At 44.8% G+C, this 24189-nt stretch overlaps 2 protein-coding genes across 7 annotated transcripts in view; both read right to left on the bottom strand.

Moving 5' to 3' along the window:
- Window positions 1–1796: 1796 nt before the first annotated feature.
- Window positions 1797–14653, bottom strand: BNIP1 (BCL2 interacting protein 1). The gene is made up of 6 exons (XM_075601002.1): window positions 14497–14653; window positions 13827–13919; window positions 9224–9315; window positions 8486–8587; window positions 6878–6996; window positions 1797–6065 (listed from the first exon to the last, which is right to left on the bottom strand). Exons 1-6 carry the CDS (start codon window positions 14581–14583, stop codon window positions 5872–5874), a joined length of 687 nt encoding a protein of 228 aa, XP_075457117.1. The 5' UTR covers window positions 14584–14653; the 3' UTR covers window positions 1797–5871.
- A 3117-nt stretch (window positions 14654–17770) lies between these two features.
- The window catches only part of CREBRF (CREB3 regulatory factor), a 33056-nt gene continuing 26637 nt past the window's right edge, over window positions 17771–24189 (bottom strand). For all 6 annotated transcript variants that reach the window (XR_012801742.1, XM_075600996.1, XM_075600997.1 and 3 more), the window contains exon 10: window positions 17771–20956. Coding sequence is in view for 5 of the 6 variants with exons in the window: in XM_075600996.1 (XP_075457111.1) it covers window positions 20948–20956 (9 nt within the window). In the remaining variant the exon portion in view is untranslated. The remainder of the gene's footprint in view (window positions 20957–24189) is intronic.

The following is a 24189-nucleotide window of genomic DNA, read 5'->3' as shown; positions in this document are numbered from 1 at the left end:
CCTCATGTCAATGTGTTTATCTTCTTAAAAGCCAGGATATGTTGGATGTCGCTTATTTCATTTGTGAACTGAGGGACATTTAAGTAAAGGTCATGAGCTCCTTCCTGGCTGCTTTATGCTGCGACCCCCAGACCTCAACCCACAACTCTCCCTGGAGATTAACTGTAAGCTATTTTTACCCTGCATATCCAGAGGGAAATAGAACATTAGGCACAGTGACAGATCTATGGCTGAAAGATGGAATAAATCACAGTTCCGTACATTTAGATATGCCCCTCCCCCTCCGCCTCCACCTCAGCCAGTGGTTGTACTGTGATCATTTGGAATACTACTAGGGCTTAATCTGAAAAGGATAAACTTTTACTTGCTGAACTTTTATAGAAAATAGGATGTTTGAAAAGTGTCCCTTTTTTTGCTAATAAAACATATGCATAACATAAACCGTTTAAATGGTGCCCAAACGCCGGTCACCGTGTGTAAATGTGCCATATATCCCTTCCATTACAGTACTTTCGGTGACAAGTTTCATTCCATCCTGTTTAAACAGAAACCAGCCAAGAGCATTACTAAGTGCTGAAGAAGGCCCAAAAAACACGAAAAAGAAAATACATGAAGAAAGAATACATTCTGTGCTAAAGTAGCAGCTCAGTGGCACTGCCTTTGAAGTGGGTGAAACTGGTTTGAATTCCAGGGTTGGCTCTCCCTGTGACCTTAGGCAAGTCACTTATTCTCCATGTGCCTTAGACAGAAAAATGTAATGGCAAACAATACAGGGCAGGGATTCATTGTGCCTGTAAAATGTTCTGTTCTATGAACCCTCGGGGATATCAAAGAATGTTCAATTACTATTATATGCCTATGCTGCTGCACTTCAGTGAACTCAATCGCCACAAAATAAATGCAGCAGTTTGTACTCCTTCACAAGCTTTATCTGCAGTGCATCACCTACGGATGTAGCGTCATGGTTGATCGCGCTATCCACAAGGAATGCGCCACAGGAACTGAGCTCGCATGTGCTCGCGGAGTCCAGGCACACAGACTAATGGCCGATCAGGATTAACACAGCGATTGTCCCTGCTTCTCGAGTTACTGGCCCCGTTATGGGGTGCAGGTATTTCTCTGCACTGTTTAAATGGCCCGGTCACGTGGGCCGTGACGTGGGAGAATTTTAATATGGTGTAGATACCGGCACCCATAACGTGGCCTGTAGCGTGAGAAGCAGGGGGTCCCAAGGCTCAAATGAATGTGTTCAGCTCCGGAGACCCCCTGCTGCAATCCTATGTTATTACATAAAAGCCATGCGATCGGCTGTTAGAGGTACGCAAGGAGAGTGACTGATTCTGTCTACTCTCACTGCGCGTCTCTTACAGACTGATGCAGCCCAGTATGATTCACACAGCGGGAGTCCCATCCAGAAGCAGGGACAATCGTGGTGTTGATCCTGATGGGCCATTCCCCCCTGCCAAGCACTGTGCTGTGAATGCTCGACTCTTGGTCCGCGGTTCACCAGCACATGTCCTGTGGCTGCCTGATAGATGGGCGATGCTACATCTGTACTGCAGTGGAGGAGGAAGTGGGCATTTCCTAAATTGATAGGTAGGAAACAGCCAGGAAAATGGGGTAATAGAAAAGGAAGCAACTCCTCTTGGGGGATTCCATTGTAAGGGGTATACATTTCGGATCAGATAGGGAGGGAATAAGGGAGTTAAAGTGCCTACCAAGGGCTACAGCTCAGAGGGATTAAAGCGCATTCTGGGAGTCGTTAAGGCAGTATAACAAGAGGAAGATGTCAGCAGGCCAGTCAAATCACTTTTATTGGTATCCAAGTGAAAGAAGAAACATAACAGGAAAAATGGGAGACACAGGTGTAGCAGACAACCGTAGTCATTATTTTTGTACAGCAGGTGAAGGAGAGAGACCACAGTTCAGATAACTGAAGAGCCAGCGTAGTCCCACTTCACAAAGGAGAAGGAGGCTGGTTACTACAGGCCAGTGAGCCTGAAGTCAATGGTGGGAAAATGTATGGAAACACTGCAGAAAGAAAGAATTGTTCAATATTTAAAATCCCAGGCAGCATTGATTTACTGGGAAGAGAACACGGCAAACAAATCTCAGAACCTACAGAATGAAGGGATTACTGCATTAAACTGAAAGGGAAATGGTGTTAATAAAAGGTTGAATTATTCCCTCTAAAAGAATCATGGAAACTTAATGTACATCAGAGTAAAAAAAAAAAAAAAAAAAAAAAAAACTATGGTTCTCGATAAAATATTCTTTCCATATAGGGGGCATTCACCATTTCTTTACAGAATATTTTCTTTTGTACCACCTAACCAGGTGGCGTGTGCTGTGCATTACACAAGAATGGATTACCTATATTTACTTAGTGGTGCTATGCATAAGACCCCTTTTCCGACACTACAGCCAATTCACTTGAACTGATTTTTTTGGGATATCAACTGTAAAAGCCAAAATATGATTACACTATCTAATCATTTTCTCAAAATATCATACAAATCATAATGCAAGTCCTTGAGTGCCAGATGCCAGCCAGAACTCCAGAGACAAAATAGGAGTTACTAGAATGGCATTTGACTGGCCTGCTGCTCATCGCTGCACTTCTTCAATGCAGCAAGGCATTGCTTTACAATAAGGTTCAGCCTCTACAGCAGTGGATGGTAACAACAAGGCAACCAAGTTGCCATGACAACTCACCAATTCACCAGTTGCCTGTAAGGCTAAGGCCCCGCTGCACGCGCCCGCACGACCGCCTTGCTTGCCGGCAGCGCGTGCAATTCACTGCACCGCGATCTGGAGTGAAATTTTTCCGGCGCGCGGTGTCGTGGCCAAAACGGGTGGGGGGGGGGGGGGGGCAAGGCCATGACGTGAGGGGGCGGGACCATCACGCAGCACTGCAGACAGCCCCCTCACAGGCACAAACACACACGGGAAATCGGAGCAATGGGGGGGGGAAATCGGAGCAATGGGGGGGATCGGAGCAGGGGGAGGAATCGGAAGGGGGGATCGGATTGGCTGCTGGGATCCAATCCATGATTGGTTCCTGCATGTCACGTGACGCGGCACTCGCCAAAACCACAAGCTCCTTGTAGCTGCGGCTGGCTGACGCGTCACAGCACGCAGTCAGCCACGCCGGAAGGAGCCAGCGGGGACATCCAGACCGGAGGCAAGGAGCTGGTGGCCCGCGGCCGCTGGCCGCAGCAGGACCAAAGCCTAATACTTTACAAACGTACAACTGCCGTGGCACTGAAAGTTAGAGTTAGGTTAGAGTAATCAGGTGGCAGAAGCAGAGTGTGTATAGGGCACCCGTTAAAGGGGGAAATCCCAGACCCGTTTCAGCTCTTACAATGGGCACCCCCCTTTATCTCCCACTGCTTTATGTACTAAGACAGCGGGCAGTTCAGTAGAGTGCATTAGCCATTGTCAATCGTTGGTAGCTTTTCTGTATCAATAATGGCTATCACACTTTGACTATACATTGCCGGCTGAGATTTTCAACAGGCATTTCTTATGTGTATCATTCTGCTGTTAGCAAATGTATTGTTATTTGGCATCTGGTTCCAAATAGGACAGTACAGATACATTACAAACCTAAACTGCAGCTTGTTTATTCTTTAAAAAAAAAATATATATATATATAATCAAATGGAAATATTACTGTATGCTCATTTGCATGTCTTAGACTGGTCTGCAACCCTGTCTTTCACCATTATCACCCAGCACAGTGCTGCCACTGCAGCAAGGGATTCTGGGAAATGACATGCAAATGAGCACACCTTTTGCTTCAAAACCATTCAACATGGTGCCCCTATAGGCTTAATGGTGAAAGGCGGGGCTGCAGACCTGTTTAAGACATGCAGATGAGCATACAGTATATTTACATTTGCTATATGCTTTGCTGTGGAGGGTTTTTGTCACTTTTTTTTTTACCCACCATAACTTAACTAAGGGTGGTGGGTGTGGGTGTGGGTGTGTCTTTTTCAAAGAGCGGTCTCTCAGTTTTCTTATTCTATACAGCACAAATACTCCAAAATCATATTTTTCAAAATGGGTTCCAAAAACCTTAGCTCAATTTATTAAAGGGTTTGCTCACCTGCATTTACATCCCTTAGCATTAATCATGCGGGCACTTTGACCACTATTTACAGCTGGAAGTAATCAGTATTCAGAAGAAAATAAATAGAATTTATTAAAAGTGAAACCAAAGGCTCCTTTTTCTTCTGCCAGCTGCCATGACCGCGATTACAACTTATACACACAAGAACAAGAAAATCTTCATGAGAATCGGAAGAGATTTCAAGTTCCCTGAGAGAATTGGTCCAAATGTGGACTCTGGAAGTTTGCTCCCTGTGCCCTTCCCTCCAGCAGAGGGACAGCTGATAATGACCTGCACTTCCCACACATTGAAAGCTCGAGCCTTAAACAGCTCCCACCACCTTCTACATCATTATTAATGGCTTTCGCAGAGATCGCTTGGTTTGCCATAAGTAAATAAAGACTCAACAGTGCGAAGTAGGAACATTTTTGTAATTAGGATTCCTGGCAGTCTTCTCTCGTTATAGCGAATATACCATCTCTCTTTGGGAGTGGTTTATTTTCTTCAATGACCCTCGTTATTAGCTACTTTTCTTAATTCTGCATGCGTCGCTGTTGCTTTTCTCTTTCGATTGACAAACTTATGAGAATCCTTCGGTGGTTAAAGTAGAGACGAGCAACTCCAGTCCTTAAGGGCCACTAACAGGTCAGGTTTTCAGGATATCCCCGCTTCAGCACAGGTGGCTCAATAGAAGACTACACCACCTGTGCTGAAGTAGGGATATCCTGAAAACCTGACCTGTTGGTGGCCCTTGAGGACTGGAGTTGCCCAGCCCTGAGTTACTTATAAACATCTCCATCGCATCATGACTTTAAATCTGTCTCTGGCAGCTTAGCTTGCAATCAGGTTCAGTTAACCGTTAGCAGTTTATATTTGTAGAACACAGGTCATTCAAAATAATGTTTTCACCAAATGTTTCCATTTGAACATAGGCAACACGGATGATGCACAGTAGTGTAAATGAAGTGTGACGGAACTAATAGTGATACTAACGTATCTATGAAAATGCCGCAAATAAAACTATCACTTGGGAGCACATTCACGCGTCTCAGACTGGTCTGCAACCTGCTTTCTACCATTATCTCATAGCATAGCATGTCTGCTTCCATTGCAGCCAGGGATTCTGGGAAATGACATGCAAATGAGCACTCACAGTAATGCCAACATCGAGCCCCGAGGACTACATTACAGTGCGCAGGCCGATTTAATATTGAATTAAGAGAACGCGAAAACATTCAGCGATACAAACACCTTCTCTATCAATTGTAATGGTTGTTTTCTAACTTATGCGTAATAGTTTTACTACTGTAGGCCCCAAAGCCTGTGTAAAAAGTACAGCTGAAGAGAGGGGGCTACAGACACAGCAGCCTTGTCACATTTACAGTGATCTAGGCCGAGCAATATAATTACAGAAAGAGTGTTCTCTTAAATGGGAACCTACTGCAGGATTTCCCAAGGAGTTCATGTAATCAGGATAAATAAGAAGAATTAAATTGTAAAAAAAGGAATTAGATGGGACTACACTTTTAAATGTCAGAAAGTAAAGACATAAAAAAACTAGGGAGCGTTTGCAAGCGGAGGGGGAACCGATATTTAGCACGTCTGTTAGAGTCAATGCACTTGCGGTCAGAGGAATCTGTGATGTTTTGTATAAGTTAATGCCTTACATGGGATCAAGGCTGTAGAAGTTTAGCCTAAGAATTCTCTTCCCAGATTATCCTTCCAAGGATTTGGATGCACAAGGGACACGGTGGCTGCTAAAACGGAAAAAGCCTTTTTTTCAGTATGTACAGCACAGTCCCCAAGAACAATGCCAGTGCTAAGAAGATGAGCAGCTTGTCCGTCAGCTCACGCCGGTTGTATTTGGTGATGAGTTTGCGCCCGAGCTGGATGGTCCCAGACATAGACTTGAACTCTTCATTGGCCTCCTGGATTGTCCTGGAGGACGTTGCTGTGGAAAGATGGTGGGGAGTTTTTTTAACGCTCATCATCCTGCTACAGGAACATGCTCCCCTTTCGTTCAGTCCTACTTCCCATACATACTTCAGTGTTAATAGTAAAAGGTCTCATAGGATACAATAGGACATTTTCGCTTTGAAAAACTATGGTGGAATTGTTTCGTTCCATTTTTGCAGCCAACAATGTACTAAGTTCACTATGGCCTAGATCCACAAAAGGGAGTATACCTTCACTCATTCTTATGAATGGGATTAAAAGTCTGCTGAAACTTAGCACTCTTGAGGATCTGGGCGTATGTGTGTGTAGATCTATATCTATCAAATCTGTGTGTGTGTACACTTTTTTCTTCTGTAATTCTCAGATTCTATAAGGTTCCTCCTTTCTTGTATCTCTAGACCTCTGTCAACCATTTCTACACCCATACATCTCTTAAAGAATGGGATTCTGTATACCAATCCTATCTGCTCCAGTACACCATCTCTTTCTATGTCATTGGATCATGCATGCCCCTCTCCTTTATGGTGCCTGAACCATCTCTATATTGTGAGTCTGTGTCCATTTTCCCATTTTAATTGTCATTGAGTATCATCCTGTTACATAGCTTCTCTCAGGCCCTGCATGGTCTTTCCTTCTACCTCTTTTTGGACTCTACAACCTATTTATTTGTATATATGGAGCACTACATAGGGATTCCTCTTAAATAGCTGGGCCCAACATTACTTTGCTTTCTGCATACTGCTTTCTCCCAGGCCCATTATTACCCAACCCCAGGCTATGTGCCCCCTCTCCAGCTCTGATCTGTACCTAGTGTCTGCATGGCCACTTCGCTCTGATGGACTTGCTGAGACATCAAGCGGCTGACACCCATCAGGCTCTCGGTGATTCCGCTCGCAGACTGGGCCAGGTTTTCCTTTCCTACTTTCCTGTTTGGGGATATTTTCAAAGACGGGTTAGAAAACTGAAGCTTCTGTCCGTTGATCAAAGACCTGTAAAAGATTTACACTCTTTTTCCATGTTTTCAATGCCTGGCACTAGCACGGACATCTTGGTAACTATACTAAATCTGTGTTACTTTATTAGACACCTTCTGGGCCAGAAGAGACTTTACAGTGATGTGCTGTAAGGGGCCAGATTTACTAAGCTGTGCTGGAATGTATCTTACGGAGTTGCACTACTTAGTAAATATGGGCCAAAATGTTTCATTGTTTGTAATACCCTTTTGAAAATGATCATGCTGCAATATAAAATGAGTATTGAGTATCACAGCACAATTCCAACCATCTTAAAGCAGGTACTTAAAGAATAAAAACAGCTGCTGTGAAGACATCTTCCTTTCAAACGAACGCAGCTTCTTTACAAGTTTACAAGCATGAGAAAGATGCCTTCAGAGTGTCCTGAATAGAAGATTCTCCCAACACCCTCAAAACCAAATCTGTGAAAAGATCTGCAGAAAGGTTACAAAGCTGTGAAAACAAAAATGACAATGTCAGGCTTAAATTATACAATGTGCTATCATCGTTTTAAAGAAAGGGTTATATTCCATCACCCTACCTCAAACCTTTAACAATGAAGGTCAGAGCTACATCTACAGTAATGCCCTGCAAAACCTTACCTGTATTTGCCCTGCCTCTTCTAGACACCTGCAGAGCAGTGCAAGTATCTACCTACTGCTCTTTAACTAGTTTTCCAAAGAGCCAGAATAGAAAAAAAAATTACAAGTAGAACTACTAGTCTACGGTAATGTCATCTTATATACATCTAAAAATACCTACAATGTCCAAACTTCCCCTTTTTAAAATAAGCATTTAGAACTCTATCAAACAATACAGCTCAACCTCGTTAAAGCGCGATCCACTACAACGCGTATCCGCTAATAACGCTGTCTGAGCGTGGCTCCCGTTTTTTTTTCCAAAGTGAATAATTTTTTATTTTTGCTTTGCATAACCTACAAGCTACACACACACAGAGCAGGACTACAGCATACCCTGGTTGGTAACACATTGTTCCATAGCATGACACAAACTTTAATAGCAGAGAGAGAACTACATGTACAGTGTTCTTCCTAGGCTGCTTCCAATAAGTAGGAATACAGCTTTAGGCTCAAGTTGCCGGGTGTTGAGACCACGGGGAAACCGATGTGACAACAGACCGCTCGCTTTGCAGCCCCTCACCAAGTAGGGAAGTACGTTGGTGGTTGTTGGAGGAGGTGTGGGTAAAAGTGCTTTAACTATCCAGTTCATCCAGGTAAGAAACAGATACACACACACACACACACACACACGTGTGGGCTACAGTGCTGCTCATTGTACCACGTAATAGGCTTATCACTATACCCAACTGCTTTGCACGCACAACATAAACCTCTTGTGAACAGTAAGCAGTACAACCAAAGACAAAACTCAAGCATTGTACCTCTGCCTTATAGAGTCACCTCCTTCAAGCAGCTCGTCCTTCTCAGAGTTATCAATTGCATGCTTGCAAGAAAGATTTGCCTTCCTCCACACAGTCTGGTTACTGAAATGAATAGGGAAAGTGTGGAATTATATACAATCCGCCAAAAATCAAGAAACAGAAGCAGAGAGAGAAAATAAGGGAGGTAAAAAAAAAAATAAGAAAGCAGCATAGTTTGAGAGCAGTTTCTTCTCTAGGAAACCCCGAGCAAAAATAGTGTATTTTTCTGCAAGTAAAGATTTGTAGAATATAGGTAGTAAGTGGTTCGAGACATTGATTGCTTGGGCTCGCATTGTCTTACAATGCACACAATAGAATCTAAACTAATTGCTCTCAGTAAAGTTGATGACCCTGCAGGGTTTATATTACACAGCTGTAAACATCCAAATCCACACAAAGTTGCTCATGGCAAAAACAATGATTCTGGAAATGGAAGACAAGTGCCACTATATAAATGGTGGGAGTGTTCTGTGCATCAGTGTCGTACGCTGAGGAGAGAAGGAAAGAGAGAAAAGGTGTTGAACTGTTTAGTACACCCATTCAGAAGGGCAACTGAAGTGTGGGCTTTGAGGATGAGTATCCCCCGATGGTGAGCCGAAGACTTTATGATTAGCACAAAATGATTGTGTATTCCTCTTATTACAACCACCAGAAAGACGTGTGTAAACAAGACTGCGGGCAATCAAAGGTGACGCAAACCTGAACATCTGCTTCCGGTGACACTCCATCTCCTGCAGCAAAGCTTGTTTGTCAGATTCTTTATCCTGTTCTTTAGCCATTTGTTCAAGATCCTTTCCACAAAGCAAAAGAAACATGCAATCAAATCACATTTTACAAGCAAAAAGCAGTTGTACATAAGGCCTCATATGTCTTAAGTGGACTTGTTACACATTGTCAAGTTAGTTCCCAAGTGTCCTGTTACAGGAGTAGCTTAGTGGACTTAGGCCGCATCCATAGTGCAGGATACGTAGCTCGCGCCGAAACAAACACTAGGACGCCAATGTATATGTGCATAGTGCGCACTAGCACATGTGCTACAGGGAGAGCGGCACTTGTTTTGCAAGCGAGATGCCGGGTCGAGGAAGCTCGCGTTTTCAACTATGGACGCGGCCTTCGTATGATCTTTGAAGTGGGAAAATCAGGTCTGCCAGCTCATCATGTGCTTGGCCAAGTCAATTTGGTCCATTTACTAAGCCATGCTATTCCATAAGGCACGGTCCTGTCTATAAGGTTTAGTAAACAGCAGAAAAATGCACACAATGCGCATCGGAGATTAAAATAATGTAAATTATTTATTAATAAAAACAAAAAATAACTGAAAATAACTGAGGGGACCCAACCCCACCTCAGTACACATGAGCCATAGATCCGAGTTAAGTTTACAAAAAACAAAAACCACATCAATAATAAAATGTATCTAATTAAACTAAATCTATAAACAACATAACAAAAATGTAAAAAAAGACAATGTTCAATAAAACGGGATATATATATCCAGAATAAGGCTAAAAGTAGTAGCTGAACAACTGCCTGAGGCGGAAAGGGGGAGACGGAGACTTACACTGGAGCCCAGAGCGGGTTCCGCGTTGAACGCTAAGGGTCCTGACCACGCCACCGCAGAGATGTTGCCACCGCCCGAGCTCCCTGCAAACTCCGTCTCAGCCTGTCAGGATACGCGCAGAGTGACCTGTCGTGACCTCTACGCGTTTCGCACTACGTGCTTCGTCAGGAGGTCACGTACAGAGTCACATACGCGTATTTACATAAACTACAACCAATCTGGAGCCGAGCTGTGAATAAATAAAATCCCGTTTTATTGAACATAGTCTTTTTTTACATTTTTGTTATGTTGTTTATAGATTTAGTTTAATTAGATACATTTTATTATTGATGTGGTTTTTGTTTTTTGTAAACTTAACCCGGATCTATGGCTCATGTGTACTGAGGTGGGGTTGGATCCCCCCAGTTATTTTCAGTTATTTTTTGTTTTTATTAATAAACTAGCTGAGAGACCCGGCGTTGCCCGGGATGTAATGTTCCCGCTCCTCTCTCTCCTCTCTCCTCTCTCCTCTCCCCTCCCCCCTCTCTCTGTTTGTCCCCGATTCACATCAATCCAGTCCCCCCCCCTCCCTCCTTTACAGCTCTGTTTGTCCCCCTTTACAGCTTCATGCAGTGTGTGTGCGTCAGTCATTGTGTGTGCTTCAGTCAGTCACTGTGTGTGCGCACACGTGCGTCAGTGAGTCTGACGCAGAAACACAAACACACACAGACTGACTGACGCACACACACAGTCAGTGTGTGCATGTGTGTGTGCCTCAGTCAGTGTGTGTGTGCGCGCCTCAGTCAGTGTGTGTGTGCGGCAGTCAGTGTTTGTGTGCGCGGCAGTCAGTGTGTGCGTGCGTCAGTCAGTCAGTCTGTGTGTGTGTGCGTGCGTCAGTCACTGTGTGTGTGTGTGTGTGTGTGTGTGTGGGTGTGCGCGCGTCAGTCAGTGTGTGTGTTTGTCAGTCAGTGTGTGTGTTTGTCAGTCAGTGTGTGTGTTTGTCAGTCAGTGTGTGTGTTTGTCAGTCAGTGTGTGTGTTTGTCAGTCAGTGTGTGTGTTTGTCAGTCAGTGTGTGTGTGTGTGTGTTTGTCAGTCAGTGTGTGTGTGTTTGTCAGTCAGTCAGTGTGTGTGTGTTTGTCAGTCAGTGTGTGTGTTTGTCAGTCAGTGTGTGTGTTTGTCAGTCAGTCAGTCAGTCAGTGTGTGTGTGTGTGTATGTGTGTGTGTGTGTCAGTGTGTGTGTGTGTGTGTGTCAGTCAGTGTGTGTGTGTGTGTGTGTCAGTCAGTGTGTGTGTGTGTCAGTGTGTGTGTGTGTGTGTGTGTGTGTGTCAGTCAGTCAGTGTGCGTGTGGCTGTCAAGGGTTGTGTGCGTGCGGCTGTCAGGGGTTGTGTGCGTGTGCCAGTCAGTGTGTGTGTGTGCCTGCGTCAGTCAGTGTGTGTGTGCGTGCGCCAGTCAGGGTTTGTGTGCCTGCGTCAGTCAGGGTGTGTACGTGCATCAGTCAGGGTGTGTCTGCGTGCGCCTGTCAGGGTTTGTGTGCGTGCGTCAGTCAAAGGGCAGACGCGGGGGGTGTGAAGGGCAGGCGTGGGGGTGTGTGAAGGGCAGGGGTAGGGGGGGCTGAAGGGGGGGGTGAAGGGCAGGGGTGGGGGGGGTGAAGGGCAGGGGTGAAGGGCAGGGGTGGGGGGGTGAAGGGCAGGGGTAGGGGGCGGGGCTGAAGGGCAGGGGTAGGGGCGGGGGTGAAGGGCAGGGGTAGGGGCGGGTGTAGGGGCAGGGGTGAAGGGTGGGGGGGGTGAAGGGCAGGGGTGGGGGGGGTGAAGGGCAGGGGTGAAGGGAAGGGGTGGGGGGGGTGAAGGCAGGGGTGGGGGGGTGAAGGTCAGGGGTGAAGGGAAGGGGTGGGGGGGTGAAGGCAGGGGTGGGGGGGGTGAAGGGCAGGGGTATGGGGGGTGAAGGGCAGGGGTAGGGGGGTGAAGGGCAGGGGTGGGGGTGAAGGGCAGGGGTAGGGGTGGGGGGTGAAGGGCAGGGGTAGGGGGTGAAGGGCAGGGGTAGGGGGTGAAGGGCAGGGGTAGGGATGGGGTGAAGGGCAGGGGTAGTGGTGGTGAAGGGCAGGGGTAGGGGGGGTGAAGGGCAGGGGTAGGGGGGGTGAAGGGCAGGGGTAGGGGGGGTGAAGGGCAGGGGCAGGGGGGGTGAAGATCAGGGGGGGATGAAGGGCAGGGGGGGTGAAGGGCAAGGGGCAGGGGGGGTGAAGGGCAGGGGTAGGGGGGGTGAAGGGCAGGGGGGGGTGAAGGGCAGGGGGGGTGAAGGGCAGGGGTAGGGGGGTGAAGTGTAGGGGGGGTGAAGGGCAGGGGCGGTGAAGGGCAGGGGGGGTGAAGGGCAGGGGTAGGGGGGATAAAGGGTAGGGGTGTGAAGGGCAAGGGTAGGGGGGGTGAATGGCAAGGGTAGGGGGGGTGAAGGGCACGGGTAGGGGGGGATGAAGGGCAGGGGTAGGGGTGAAGGGCAGGGGTAGGGGTGGTGGGGAAGGACAGGGGTAGGGGGGGTGGGGAAGGGCAGGGGTAGGGGGGTGGGGAAGGGCAGGGGTAGGGGGGGTGGGGAAGGGCAGGGGTAGGGGGGGTGGGGAAGGGCAGGGGTAGGGGGGGTGGGGAAGGGCAGGGGGGAAGGGCAGGGGTAGGGGGGGTGGGGAAGGGCAGGGGTAGGGGGGGTGGGGAAGGGCAGGGGTAGGGCATGAAAGTGAGGCACAAATTGTTGGCAGGAGTAAAATGTCCACACACACACACACACACACACAGAGATCCGAGGAGGCTGCTTGGCCCCCCCAGCGGGCGGGGAGTTAAGGGAGCGCCGGGGAGTTAGCGCCGGGGAGTTAAGGGAGCGCCGGGGAGGTAAGGGAGCATTGGCGGCTGGGGTAGGAAGGCCGTGCCGCGCTTACCCTCCGTGTTTCCAGGAGCCGGTTGAGAGCGAGGAACCTGCAGTTGGCGGCAGGGGCAGGAGGGCCGCGCTTCCCCTCCGTCCAGGAGCCGGTGCAGGGCGGCGCACGTGATGGGGGGGGGGGTGTGGGTGTGTGTGTCTCCTTTGGCCCGTCACTCCGCCTCAGGCCAATGAGAGGTGTGCGGGGGCGGGCAGCCCAAGGGAGCAATCTCATTGGCCTGGCCCAAGGTCCAATGGGATTGCCGCTAGGGACACAGGGAGGGACACACATACAGACAGCCACATAGGACGCTTTCAGGAATATATAGTAGATAATTTACATTATTTTAATCTCCGGTGCGCATTGTGTGCATTTTTCTTCTTTTCATCTCAAGGTGTCCACCTTCTGGGGGTCACCTTGCTTTAGGAGCTCATTGGGGAGACGCTCTACACCCATGCTGCAAGGGGATTAATGTTTCCAGCAAACGATATACCTGCAGCACGAGCGCTGAATTTCTTACATTATCTGCTTTAGTAAACAGCAGTCTATCTTCCTGTGCTTTGAGAAACACAACAATATGTACATTAAGTTCTTTGGGGTATAGGTTTACTGTGAATGGTATATAACCTATCAGCACTATATAATAAAATAATCTAAAACTCCAATGCTCTGCTTTCTCAACAGAAATTATCGTATTACTTATTTATTTTGTGGGAGGCTGTGGTACATAATCACCAAAAATCCATTTCCGCAAACCCCAGCTGTACTTGCGCTCTGCAAATATATTTCATAAATTCATTAGTCCCTGAAAAGGTGCCCACCTACTGCAGAAGTCTACTTTTGCTGTATTAAAACCAACTAGTTACCTGTATTCTCAGCCTCAGCAAATGGAATCTCTCTTTGACTTGAGCGTTGAGTTCGTTCAGGGTGCTTATGGGACCGAGGCATTCTCGGATGTCCTAAGAAAAGTGTGGATGCCCTTTAGGTTTGCAAAACTCATGCTCTGGATGTGAGGCGCACAACTCATTTAACTTTTGAAGAGAATTTCTAAAAGCAACTCATTTATGGCATGGGTGCTATGGGGTGGAATACCATGTGCCCACTGACAAAATGCTATGTATGGCAAAGACTGGGGGTTATCATATGGAAAACTGTGAAAAACAAATGAACTACATTGCAAGTGGGGTCAGCAAAACAGTTAATAGCAACAACCTTCTGACAGACACACAGACACACAGACACACAGACACACAGACACACAGACACACAGACACACAGACACACAGACACCTATTTCAATGCTCCGTGTGCTATACGGTTTCACTGATGGCAGCGCAAGTCTTAGGTGTCTTACTGATAGGGTAACCCTTTTGCTACCTGACATGCATGCAACGCAATGTGCTGCAGCCCCATGAATCACTGGCTGCATCGAATCATACGGCAGGGGAACGAGCGCACAGCTGAATGGGAGCACCGCTTTGCTGCAGTGACGTCACAGTGCGCCCGGCGGATAATGAGGGTTCGGGTCCCCAGTACCTGGATCAGCGCTTTGATCTCCAGATCATATTTGACCATTTCCTGGTGGCAGATTCGGACGTGGACATCCTGGGCAGCTGCCATCATCTGTCGACTCTTGCTACGGCAGACGGCGTAGGACAGAAAGCATAAAGAAAATCTTTCCCTTTCTCCAGGCTGCAGCACTGGCGCCACCTGCCGTGCTGACTGTGATGGTGGCAGGCGATGGGCGCTAGGGAGTTATATCCCTAATCGTGGATCTAGTGTTGTAGATGGGTCTTGTAATTCAACTTTCTGCCAATCATTTGCCTTCTCACCAGTTCTCATTGGGGAGGGCTGAACAAATTTTTGCTTTGCAATATGTTGCGATGCCTCTGGTAGTAAATGGATTTATAAACTCAAGGCAATAGTGGTGCAATTCCTGGCCAATAACTGTATGTGTTCAAGGACCACATCATATTGTAAGCAATAGCATTTGTTTCTCTCTTTGATATACTGTATATGGAACAAGTTATAGGGGTTTTTGTTGTTGTTGCTTGCTCAGGATTGCACCGTTTCGCCTTGACACATAGACCCCACAATTATATTATTATAATAATAATTGCAAATGTTATCCTCGCCACACTTGTTTATTGGAAGATCTGTGAATTGTATATGATAAGCCAGCAAACAGCCTCAGTTCAGAGACAATAAGGCTGTAGGATCTCGATGATCTGCAGGTCTTGGTTACAATGGCAGCCGTTACATGGACTGTAAAAGTTTCAGGGTGGGAATTTCTTTTTACCCTTCCAATAAAGGAGAAATCCCTCCACAAAAAAAATGATTTAGAGACAGTCAGGAAAATATTCTGCACATTTTATTCTGAGCTCTACAGAAGATTAAATTACTGTCCCATGGCTGGAGGTAAGACTAGTATTTTAGACATAAAATCATGCACTCACCAGACGGCACGAATATAAAATATTCTAACCCGCGCCCGCAATGATGTAAAAAAAGCATTGGTACAGTACCGAACTTAAAAAAAAAACACGTTATCTAATAACCCGTATTTAGAAAGATTTATACAATGCTCATGCTCAGAAATCAGAAGTGGAAAGAGGCTTCCTTAAATAAATATTTATTTCCCTCTAAACAGAAAGTGGAACTGTGGGGCTTATTCTGGAAGCCGTTTCGGCGACCTCATAGTTTATAGAATAAGGCCCTATAAAAGTTTGTCAATAAAATAGTAGTACGCGGAGTCTTTAAATAAAAAAAATACTGGGACTCTGCACCTCCAAAAGTACAATCACACTTCAGTCACTTATTCTAAATAGTCACCAATATAGAAACCCGTTTTTCCTCCTTCAATGCTCCAATTTGATTAGCACTGTACACACAATAATAACCCTTTATTTCTTGGAACCTCTTTTGAGATGTAGAAAGACTGGAAGGGTTTTCAGTCTTTAAAAATAGTAACCCAGAATTCCTGTTGCAATAACAAGATCCCTATGCGCTGCACATCATAGAAGGAAAACCCAACCAATAATGCAGTTGGCCCTACAGCAGCAAAATGGAACGCAAGGTCAAGCACATCCAAATATAAAAGTTGCTATTCAGTACAAAATATAAAAGTGCATAAATATTAATTTCTCTATGGCAGTAAATCCTATTGGGATTTGCAAGATGTCAAGGGGATCACCCCCAAAAATATCCCAGGCAGTATAGTTGTTTTCTGAGCTTGTGTGGGAACTGCATACTTTGTAATGCCCCAAACTGCACCTTAGTGTGGGTCTTATAGCAGTCAATTACAGCAGGCGATCCCAAAGTTACTCCCCGCAATGCTTTGCATACAGAGCAGCACGGTTTTGGACACTCACACAGTAATTGACAGCTAAACCACCCATGCTGTTTGCATACATGGCGGTGCAGTTAGGGGCCTTATTAAGCGTGCGTTTCCCCCACCCAGGACACTATACTGCCCAAGATCAGTAAAGTAACTTTGCTGGCAAGACTGATAAGTAAACAAACACACAGAACCCCAGCAAGCTCATTGAGTTTGCTGGGGTTCTGTGTGTTGTTTGTTAACTTATTTTCAGCTGGTCTCAGCTGTTGGAGGTTAGTGGCTCCTCCTTCCCAGGGTTTAAGCCTGGCCCTCCCTACTTCCCAAGTCAGCAGGTCTTTTTCATTCTACTGGATATAGATCCAATGTGGGTCTTTCTCCCTCCTAATAGAGGTACATGAGAATTTTAATTCTAATAGAGGTATATTAGTATTTTATCTGGTAGTGTTAGGACTTGCCTTGACATGGCTTACAATGCTTTGGCCAAAGGGTTAAACTAAATGACCCTTTTCTAAGAGAATATATAAGTATTTTACTGTGTATTTTTGTCATATTGGACATCTCTGTCGCAAGTTTGATAAGTAGGTAGATTTATTAGGGGCAACAAATATTTTCTAACAGGGGGCACACAATGTACAAGAAAAACAGCGGCTGAGCAGGACACTGCTTCTAAATGCTTTGCTGGCCCCTCTGGCAGCAATAGGGTTGTAGGAGCCATCCCCCTTCAAATTAACATTTATGTCAGATTCATCAAGCCATAATGCAGAGACCATCACACCCCGATCCAGCGGTTACAGCCATGGACTTGAACAACAGTTACTGCCGGATCGGGGTGTTATACCCCACATCCTGGCCCAAGAGCTCTGCTCAAATCATAATGCTGCCCTGTTGCACAAATATAACCCCTTTTTATCGTTTTGCAAATATATTTCTAAACATGAATAAAAATTGAGATTTTCCTTGTCTGGCGTCTCTCTAAGACAATCTTTAGCAGCCATTTGAATCCACTTGTGTGACTGTATTCCAGGGCTGCATTATCTGATGTAAAAAAAAAACCGGTACAAAGATTTAGAATACTAGATCCAGAGGAGCCTGACCAATATGGGGTGCGGGATTCTCTAAACTCCAATAACAGGCATCGGCTTTTGATCTGTAAAGTTCAAAACAAAGTCAGTCAATGGTAGTTAGCACTCCATAAAGCTCCCATACCCCTTTATCAGAGCTTAATGAATCAATGGGATGGTGCTTTAGTACGGAATTGTATTCAAAACAAAAGCGAAGGATTGCTGTTTTCATGCAATGAGGAACGGATGAGTCAGAAATTTGACCCGGATTTTTAAGACCATAAAGCATTAAGTACTGCTGGCAATGGTCTTCTAACCTCATTCAATCATGGTTGAATCTTGCAGGTTTCCGGTTACATAATGTCAGCCATACTCACAACGTGAGAATTGTGTGCAATGCAGAAATAAGGATAAATCACACGAGTTTGTTTGTGAAGAGACAAACAACTTTATTAAAGAAAGGCAAACAGAAGAAAAAGTAACAGACTGAAAAAGAAATTTGGAAATAATATAATTTACAGTATTCGCTTAGCTTTTGCATTACAGACACCAGATTCTGTTCCAGCCACAAACAGAACTGCATCATCATTCATCTGTGTGTATTTTACATGGGGCAATACAAATCCAACCAAGGTCAACATGTTTGTAGACTGATGAGCTAAAATGAACAACATGCACATTTAAATGTATTAGACGTGCTGCTTAAAAAAATATATATACACAGCAGGACAGGTCTCAAAAATAGTAGTTAAAAACATGAAAGGCAAATAAAAGTATTAACATTGATACCCTGATCACTTATCACTGATAAATACACCGAGTGCTTATCTCTGGCAGTGGAGGAGTTACATCTCTTCATTTCTAATAGCCAGAGTGTAGTTTTGGCCAAAGAAAAAATGATGCAATGCAGGAGTGGGGTTACCATTGTCTGGCACCGCAGTTAGAGGTTACCAAATAATGGTAACCTGACTTTTGCAGAGCATACACACAGAATCAGGAATGAGAGGGCTCAAGACACTGAACTCCTTTAGCACTGGGGAGCTGGTGGCAGGCCTGTCCAGGATTGAAAGGTTCTTTTTGAAGCAGCATTTCATACCAATTGAAAATTAACAAGCTGAAATATGAAGCAATACCAGGTATGACTATGTACTTTTCATAGTCGAAAGCTCTTTCTGCTGAAAGAACAGAGGCGCAAAAATATTATTGGCCGTTGACAACTAAGCGGTTGCCTGCTCATAGTGACCTCTAAGATGACTCATAGCAGCAATAAACCAAAACATTCCCAGGTAGAATTTATACCGTAGCTCAAAAACTGCAAACACTCCATGTTATCATGAGATTGCAATCTGTCCAAGTTGTCCAACACCTGTATATTCTGGGTCTCTGAAGTCCTACCTACATTTCTAAAGAAGATGGGCACCTGGAAAAGTAGGCACGGACAACAATCTTAAGATGACATGGAGTTGGCAACACCGAGTTAACAGGTAGCTGAACATGCAAATGTTAAGTATACACCTCTCTGGTCACTTTCCTCCCCGCCCATGCTTCTGAAGATGGGAAGTGAGACATACAGAAATCTGCTTTTTACAACCTCAGTTAGCCCATGGACAAATATATTGCAGCAAACAACAGTTATCAACTCTACACAGCTTAGCTTAAAAGCAACCACAACTGCTGGGTGTTTGGTTTATCAGGAATAGAGGACAGCAGTGGCAGAAACAGACCCTTGTCAGATCTGCCATGTTGCTTGTGCACTGTGTCAGGAGTGGCCAACTCCAGTCCTCAAGACCACCAACAGGGCAGGTTTTAAGGATATCCCTCAGTCAATGAATGAGCCACCTCTGGTGAAGCACGGACAGCCTTAAAACCCGACCTGTTGGTTGCCCTTGGGGACTGGATTTGGCCACTCCTGGTGTATGTTATATAAGAAGGAGTTTGAAGAACTAGAACTGTACAAAATACTTTTTAGAGCCGTAGGTTATTCTTCATTGGGGAAGTTGAAATGATCACCTGAAAATGATTTACTGCTTAATCTTATGCTTTTTCCCCTCCTCCACCCACCTTTCCCTCCCAGGGAAATGAAACGGTGGTAAATTACCCATACAGTGCAAACATAGTCCTGACAGTCAAAATTTGCAAAAAAAAAATTTAATTTTTTTTTTTTTTTTAACGATTTTATCCTCAACACCCTACCCTGCTTATTATGCTCTCCTTGAGATGATCTGGAAATAAGCCCCATTGCCCTAAAGGACAGGAGAGAGGCACCCCAACGAGGTTTCCTCACAAAGTATCATTTTTCTTGTTAGTTTGTCACACACAGTACGACATTTCTTCCTGAATGGTCCAAAGAACTGGGGCCTGGGAGGAGCCCCACTTCTGTTCTGAATGTACAAGTAAGGCACAGTTATCAAAGCCACAGCACACGCACACGACAGGCAAGGGAAACAAAGGCATCACTATGTGACTCTAGAACGAGCATTGCCTAAGAAAAACAGGTCATAACACTTACTGCAATGCACTGGAGTCTCTCTAGCTGGATACGTATTGCCAGAAATAAAACACCAGTGTACAGTATATGTTGGGGAAAACACAGTAATACTGGCATAACAAACCATTCAAACCACAACCCTCGGCTTGGTTGATGGTGGTATGGTTAGGAATCTGGGGCAAACCAATATTGCAAAAATGGACATTTAATTGAGTGGTCACCATGGTGATGTATCAAACATTACCAAGTAACAGAAGTGAATAGGGAAAGGTGGAAGTTCAGCTTAGAAACAATTTCCTGATGGTCTCCTCTATAAATATGATTGGATGCTAAAGCGACCTGCATTTCTGCAATTAGGCTCCATGTTCTCCCAGTATCCCCCAAATAAATATTCCTGGAGCCACCTAATCATCTTTTTAGCAAGAGACAACGCTCCTTTGAAGCTGCAACCTACCTTCTGGTCTCCTTAGATGTGAAGACAAGTGCCATTTGTCCACCACGCCTGATTTTTTTTCAACCTGGCCTTGCGTGACGCGTGTATGGCGTGCAAAAAGTTCAATCAAAATACGTTTTCAAAGCAAAAAAAAAAAAAGGGAAATACACAAATGAGAAGGGAGGGGGGGGGGGGAACAAACAGAGAAACGGTGATTTATCTTGGATTTACAACCCCAGGAAGCGAGGACCCCAATCTGAGTGCAACTGCGCTACCTTAGGCAGCTGGAATCTGTCTGTCCCCAAGTAAAGGACATGCAATGCGGAAATCAAAATATATATCTATGGTTTTACATGTTGAAGTATCTTTTCATGAGAGCAGTAAGTAAAACACTAAACATAGATTTACATTAGAATATATATATATAAAGTTATATATTTTTAATGACAATAGAGGAAGCAGAGTATTACTGGCATCGAAGTACAACCATATCTAAACTGTTTTTAAATACCACAGAGTCTCCTGGTTAAACTGTAAAGCTGCACAGCTTTCCTATGTCACTGTCATTGTGAGGAGGGTGCAAGGTGGCTTCCTGGTGTTCAGGGCCAGGCTCAGACAGTCTCCAAACAAAATGTATTGTCCCAAATAACGGGAAAGTTCTTGTAATCTCATTGGTCCTGGAGTGAAAAAAGAAGAAGTTTTTTTTTTATATATATATTTTTTTTTTTCCATTGGACTAGCATGAAATTTCTTCATTAAGTGTTGTTATGCATGAGCTTTTGAGTTCAAGAAAGGCTTTCTGCTGATGTGTCTAGCACTCTACCAACAACTTGTTTTGAACCAATAATAAAAGGCCACCAGAAAGGTCGTCATTTATCAGCATTCAAGACTTTAAAAAAGGCCAAATTCAGATGCGATTTGAAGAAAGGATTATCTCGGTCCTTAAAGTCCCTTCTTGTACCTGCCTTTCTGTAAGAGGAGGCTCGTCTCCTTTCTTTAAATGGAATCTGTAAAAGTAACTTTTTGTGCTCTCAAAAGGTCATATAAAACAATATTTATTAACAGTTTAAATATCTCCTACAATAGAAAAAAAAACGAAGAAGGAAAAAAAAAAACACACACACACTTAGGGGTAAACAGGACCTGTAATAAAAGGGATATATAAAATCAGGACTGCCTGACCATGTCCCTGATGACATGAGGTCAAGAGGACAACCGTGTGAATCCAACCAAACCCGAGGCTTAGCTCCCCTCTGTATCTTACTGCCAGCTTTTATTTATTTTAGATCAAGTATTGCTGCAGCATACAGAGCAGTCCAGAGTTAGCAGCAAATGGCAGTAAATATATATATATTTACGTAAAACAAAAACAAAAATCTGTTTCCTTTTTAAACAAAGTGCTTTTCTAAGGTACACATAAATATGTAAAAAAATAAAGTGTCAACTGGGAAAAGCTGAACATATTTAGTTTAACGCCTGCATTCTGGAAAGGTCTGGGATACCATTGCAGGTCCTTCAAGAAGACAGTCAACTTTAAAAGCTCGTGGGAATTGCAACAACAACAAAAAAGGGTGTAATATACTGGATTTCTGACCTTGGTGAGTATTAACTCTTTACATACTATACAGTGGCAAGATGTGTCACAAATCCTGCCAGCAACAGAGAGGCTTAGCTCAAGACTTCATTGTGTTAGAATGCGCTGGTGTCCAGAATAGCAAGGAAGTGGTCAGTTCCAGCTGAGAGAGTGCTCTATGTCTGCATGAACATCAGGGTGTGGTGTTACTAGGTTCATTGTAGCAAAGAGATGCTGCTACATTTTAAAGCATGAAACCCCAGCAGGGAAATGGAGAAGGCAAAACCATTAATTAATAACAACAACAAGTAGACAGGTTCACGGAGTGCCTTGAAGATGTCATTTTTCATGAAGGTGAAGGGCGTGATACTGGTTTAACTGTATCTTAATGTATGATGTCTTGCCTTGTACTGACCTACAGGACATCTGTAGCGAGTGACACTGTTCTCCCAGATACCTCCACATATCCAGGCATTCTTCTGAATATCCCCACTTCTATAGGATTCAATGGTAATGTAGCTGGAGAATACCCAAATATACCACTTATAAGGGAACAGCTACACAAAAATTACAAAGTAATGCAGTGCATTATGATATTTGTTACAAAAGTTCTTTACATAAAAACAAAACAGGAATTTGGATACATCATTACAGGGCAACACTGCAGCAAACCAGATCTGTCAGCAACGTCATCACTGCTTTTAATTTTATGAATGAGCCTTAATATCTCAAATTAAGCCAGAGAAGATGGCCACCTAGCAGGGAGCTGCTCCTGTGTTGCCAATCTGGCTCCATGTCATGAGACTGGTCCAGTCCTTGTGTTCCAATACTATTTACAATGCTTTCTGGTTACAAGTAGTACTGTGAGTTTCTTAATAACAGTGACTTGGAAACGTAGAATTGGACTTCATTCTTAGGCCGCGATTATAGTGAGCGCGACGGCACGTGCGTCGCGAACAAAATGCAGGACCACTATGAGGCCGCCCATAGTGCGTGCAACCGCGCTACAGAATTTTGAGCCGAAATGTTTTTTTTTTTGTTTTCGCGCGACGACCACGTCACATGTGCAGTTCAGCCAATGTGAGCGTCCGCCACGCCTCCATCTGCAGTGCACACATTGTTCGGGCAACAGGCGCACGCGCCCACTACAAATCAATGCCTTATGATGAAATAGAGCCAGGGTAGCAATAGTGCAGTTAAAAAGTCACCATGCTCCATTTCTGCCTTATTTACAACAAATCACACTTTACCATGTGGAATTTGTATGTATTGATGGCTATCCTGGTCCTGTCTGCTCTTTACCCCCCTTCCCTGCTATTGCTGTGCACTGCGCTGCAGACCCTTCTGCTGGCAGAGGTTACGTTGTGTGAGGGAGCAGAGATCAACAAGCCTTAATACTTGAGATTTAAAGGAGACTCAAGGGGCATGAACCCATTGCTGTAACAGGGGCCTGCCTTGCATTGCAAAACATAGACAAGCTTTCTGACTCAGAAGGGTTTCAATATAAGATATTAAAACAATAGGTTTTCTAAAATGCCATACCTTAGAAGAGAGCCACTGAAATACACTATTGTTAGTCAACACGTTTCCTGAGGCTTATACTCCAATTACTCCTTTGTGCTTTGAAGGAGAGCAGAGCGTGTTCATGTGTGTGGACACAAGCACATGCAGCTAGGTTTATCCCCTTCACTTAAAAAAAAAAAGTCACTGTCCTTAGGAGTGTTCTCTTACATATAGCCCTGCGCTCTGTATAAAGCTGATGCGATTACAGAAATGAGGGTTTGCCAGAAGTTGGGATGTGTCCATGCAATAGCAATCCATTGAGGAAACTGCCTGGTATATTGTTACAGCAGTAAAGGGTTGAGATGTACAGTACGTCGGAGCACCCTCTAGCGGTTGAATATGGGAAAAGGTTTTGGCATAACACCTGCACTGATAAATCTTATCAGCTAAAATTCTGGCTTGGTTTCTCTTCAGTGTCAGGAAGGCCTGCACAATGCCACCAAACCACCACTGTGGCAAAGGGGAGGTTAAAAACAAGAGACAAACAATATTCAAGATCAATATTTATACTCAAGGAACTCCTTATTCCAAAAAGGCATGGAGGAAGCAGACTGGGAAGAGGAAGCAACAGCAGTTGTCATAAGGCACTCCGAAAGTCCTGCCAACTCCCACTTCAATCACCATTAAACACAAAACAGAAATGTTATGAACAAAAAGGTCTGGTCTTCCTTTAGATAGAGTGCAAAAGAGCGAACAAGCACCTGCCAAAATCCGCGCTTGAGCGTTGAACGTTGAACATAGCAGCAACTGAAGAGCAGTCCTAAAAAGGAAACC

The sequence above is a fragment of the Ascaphus truei genome, chromosome 5, assembly GCF_040206685.1.
Source record: "Ascaphus truei isolate aAscTru1 chromosome 5, aAscTru1.hap1, whole genome shotgun sequence".
NCBI lineage: Eukaryota > Metazoa > Chordata > Amphibia > Anura > Ascaphidae > Ascaphus > Ascaphus truei.
The sequence above is the reverse complement of the archived record's forward strand: the minus strand, read 5'-3'. Positions and strand labels throughout refer to the sequence as shown.

What these genes read in the sequence shown, in the direction of transcription:
- BNIP1 (XM_075601002.1), bottom strand. Translation starts at nt 14,583, where the DNA reads ATGATGGCAGCTGCCCAGGATGTCCACGTCCGAATCTGCCACCAGGAA. An exon ending in AGATCAAAGCGCTGATCCAG is followed by an intron (nt 13,920 to 14,496) that starts GTACTGGGGACC and finishes CACTTTTCTTAG; the next exon opens with GACATCCGAGAATGCCTCGG. An exon ending in GGTGACTCTATAAGGCAGAG is followed by an intron (nt 6,997 to 8,485) that starts GTACAATGCTTG and finishes ATCCCCAAACAG; the next exon opens with GAAAGTAGGAAAGGAAAACC.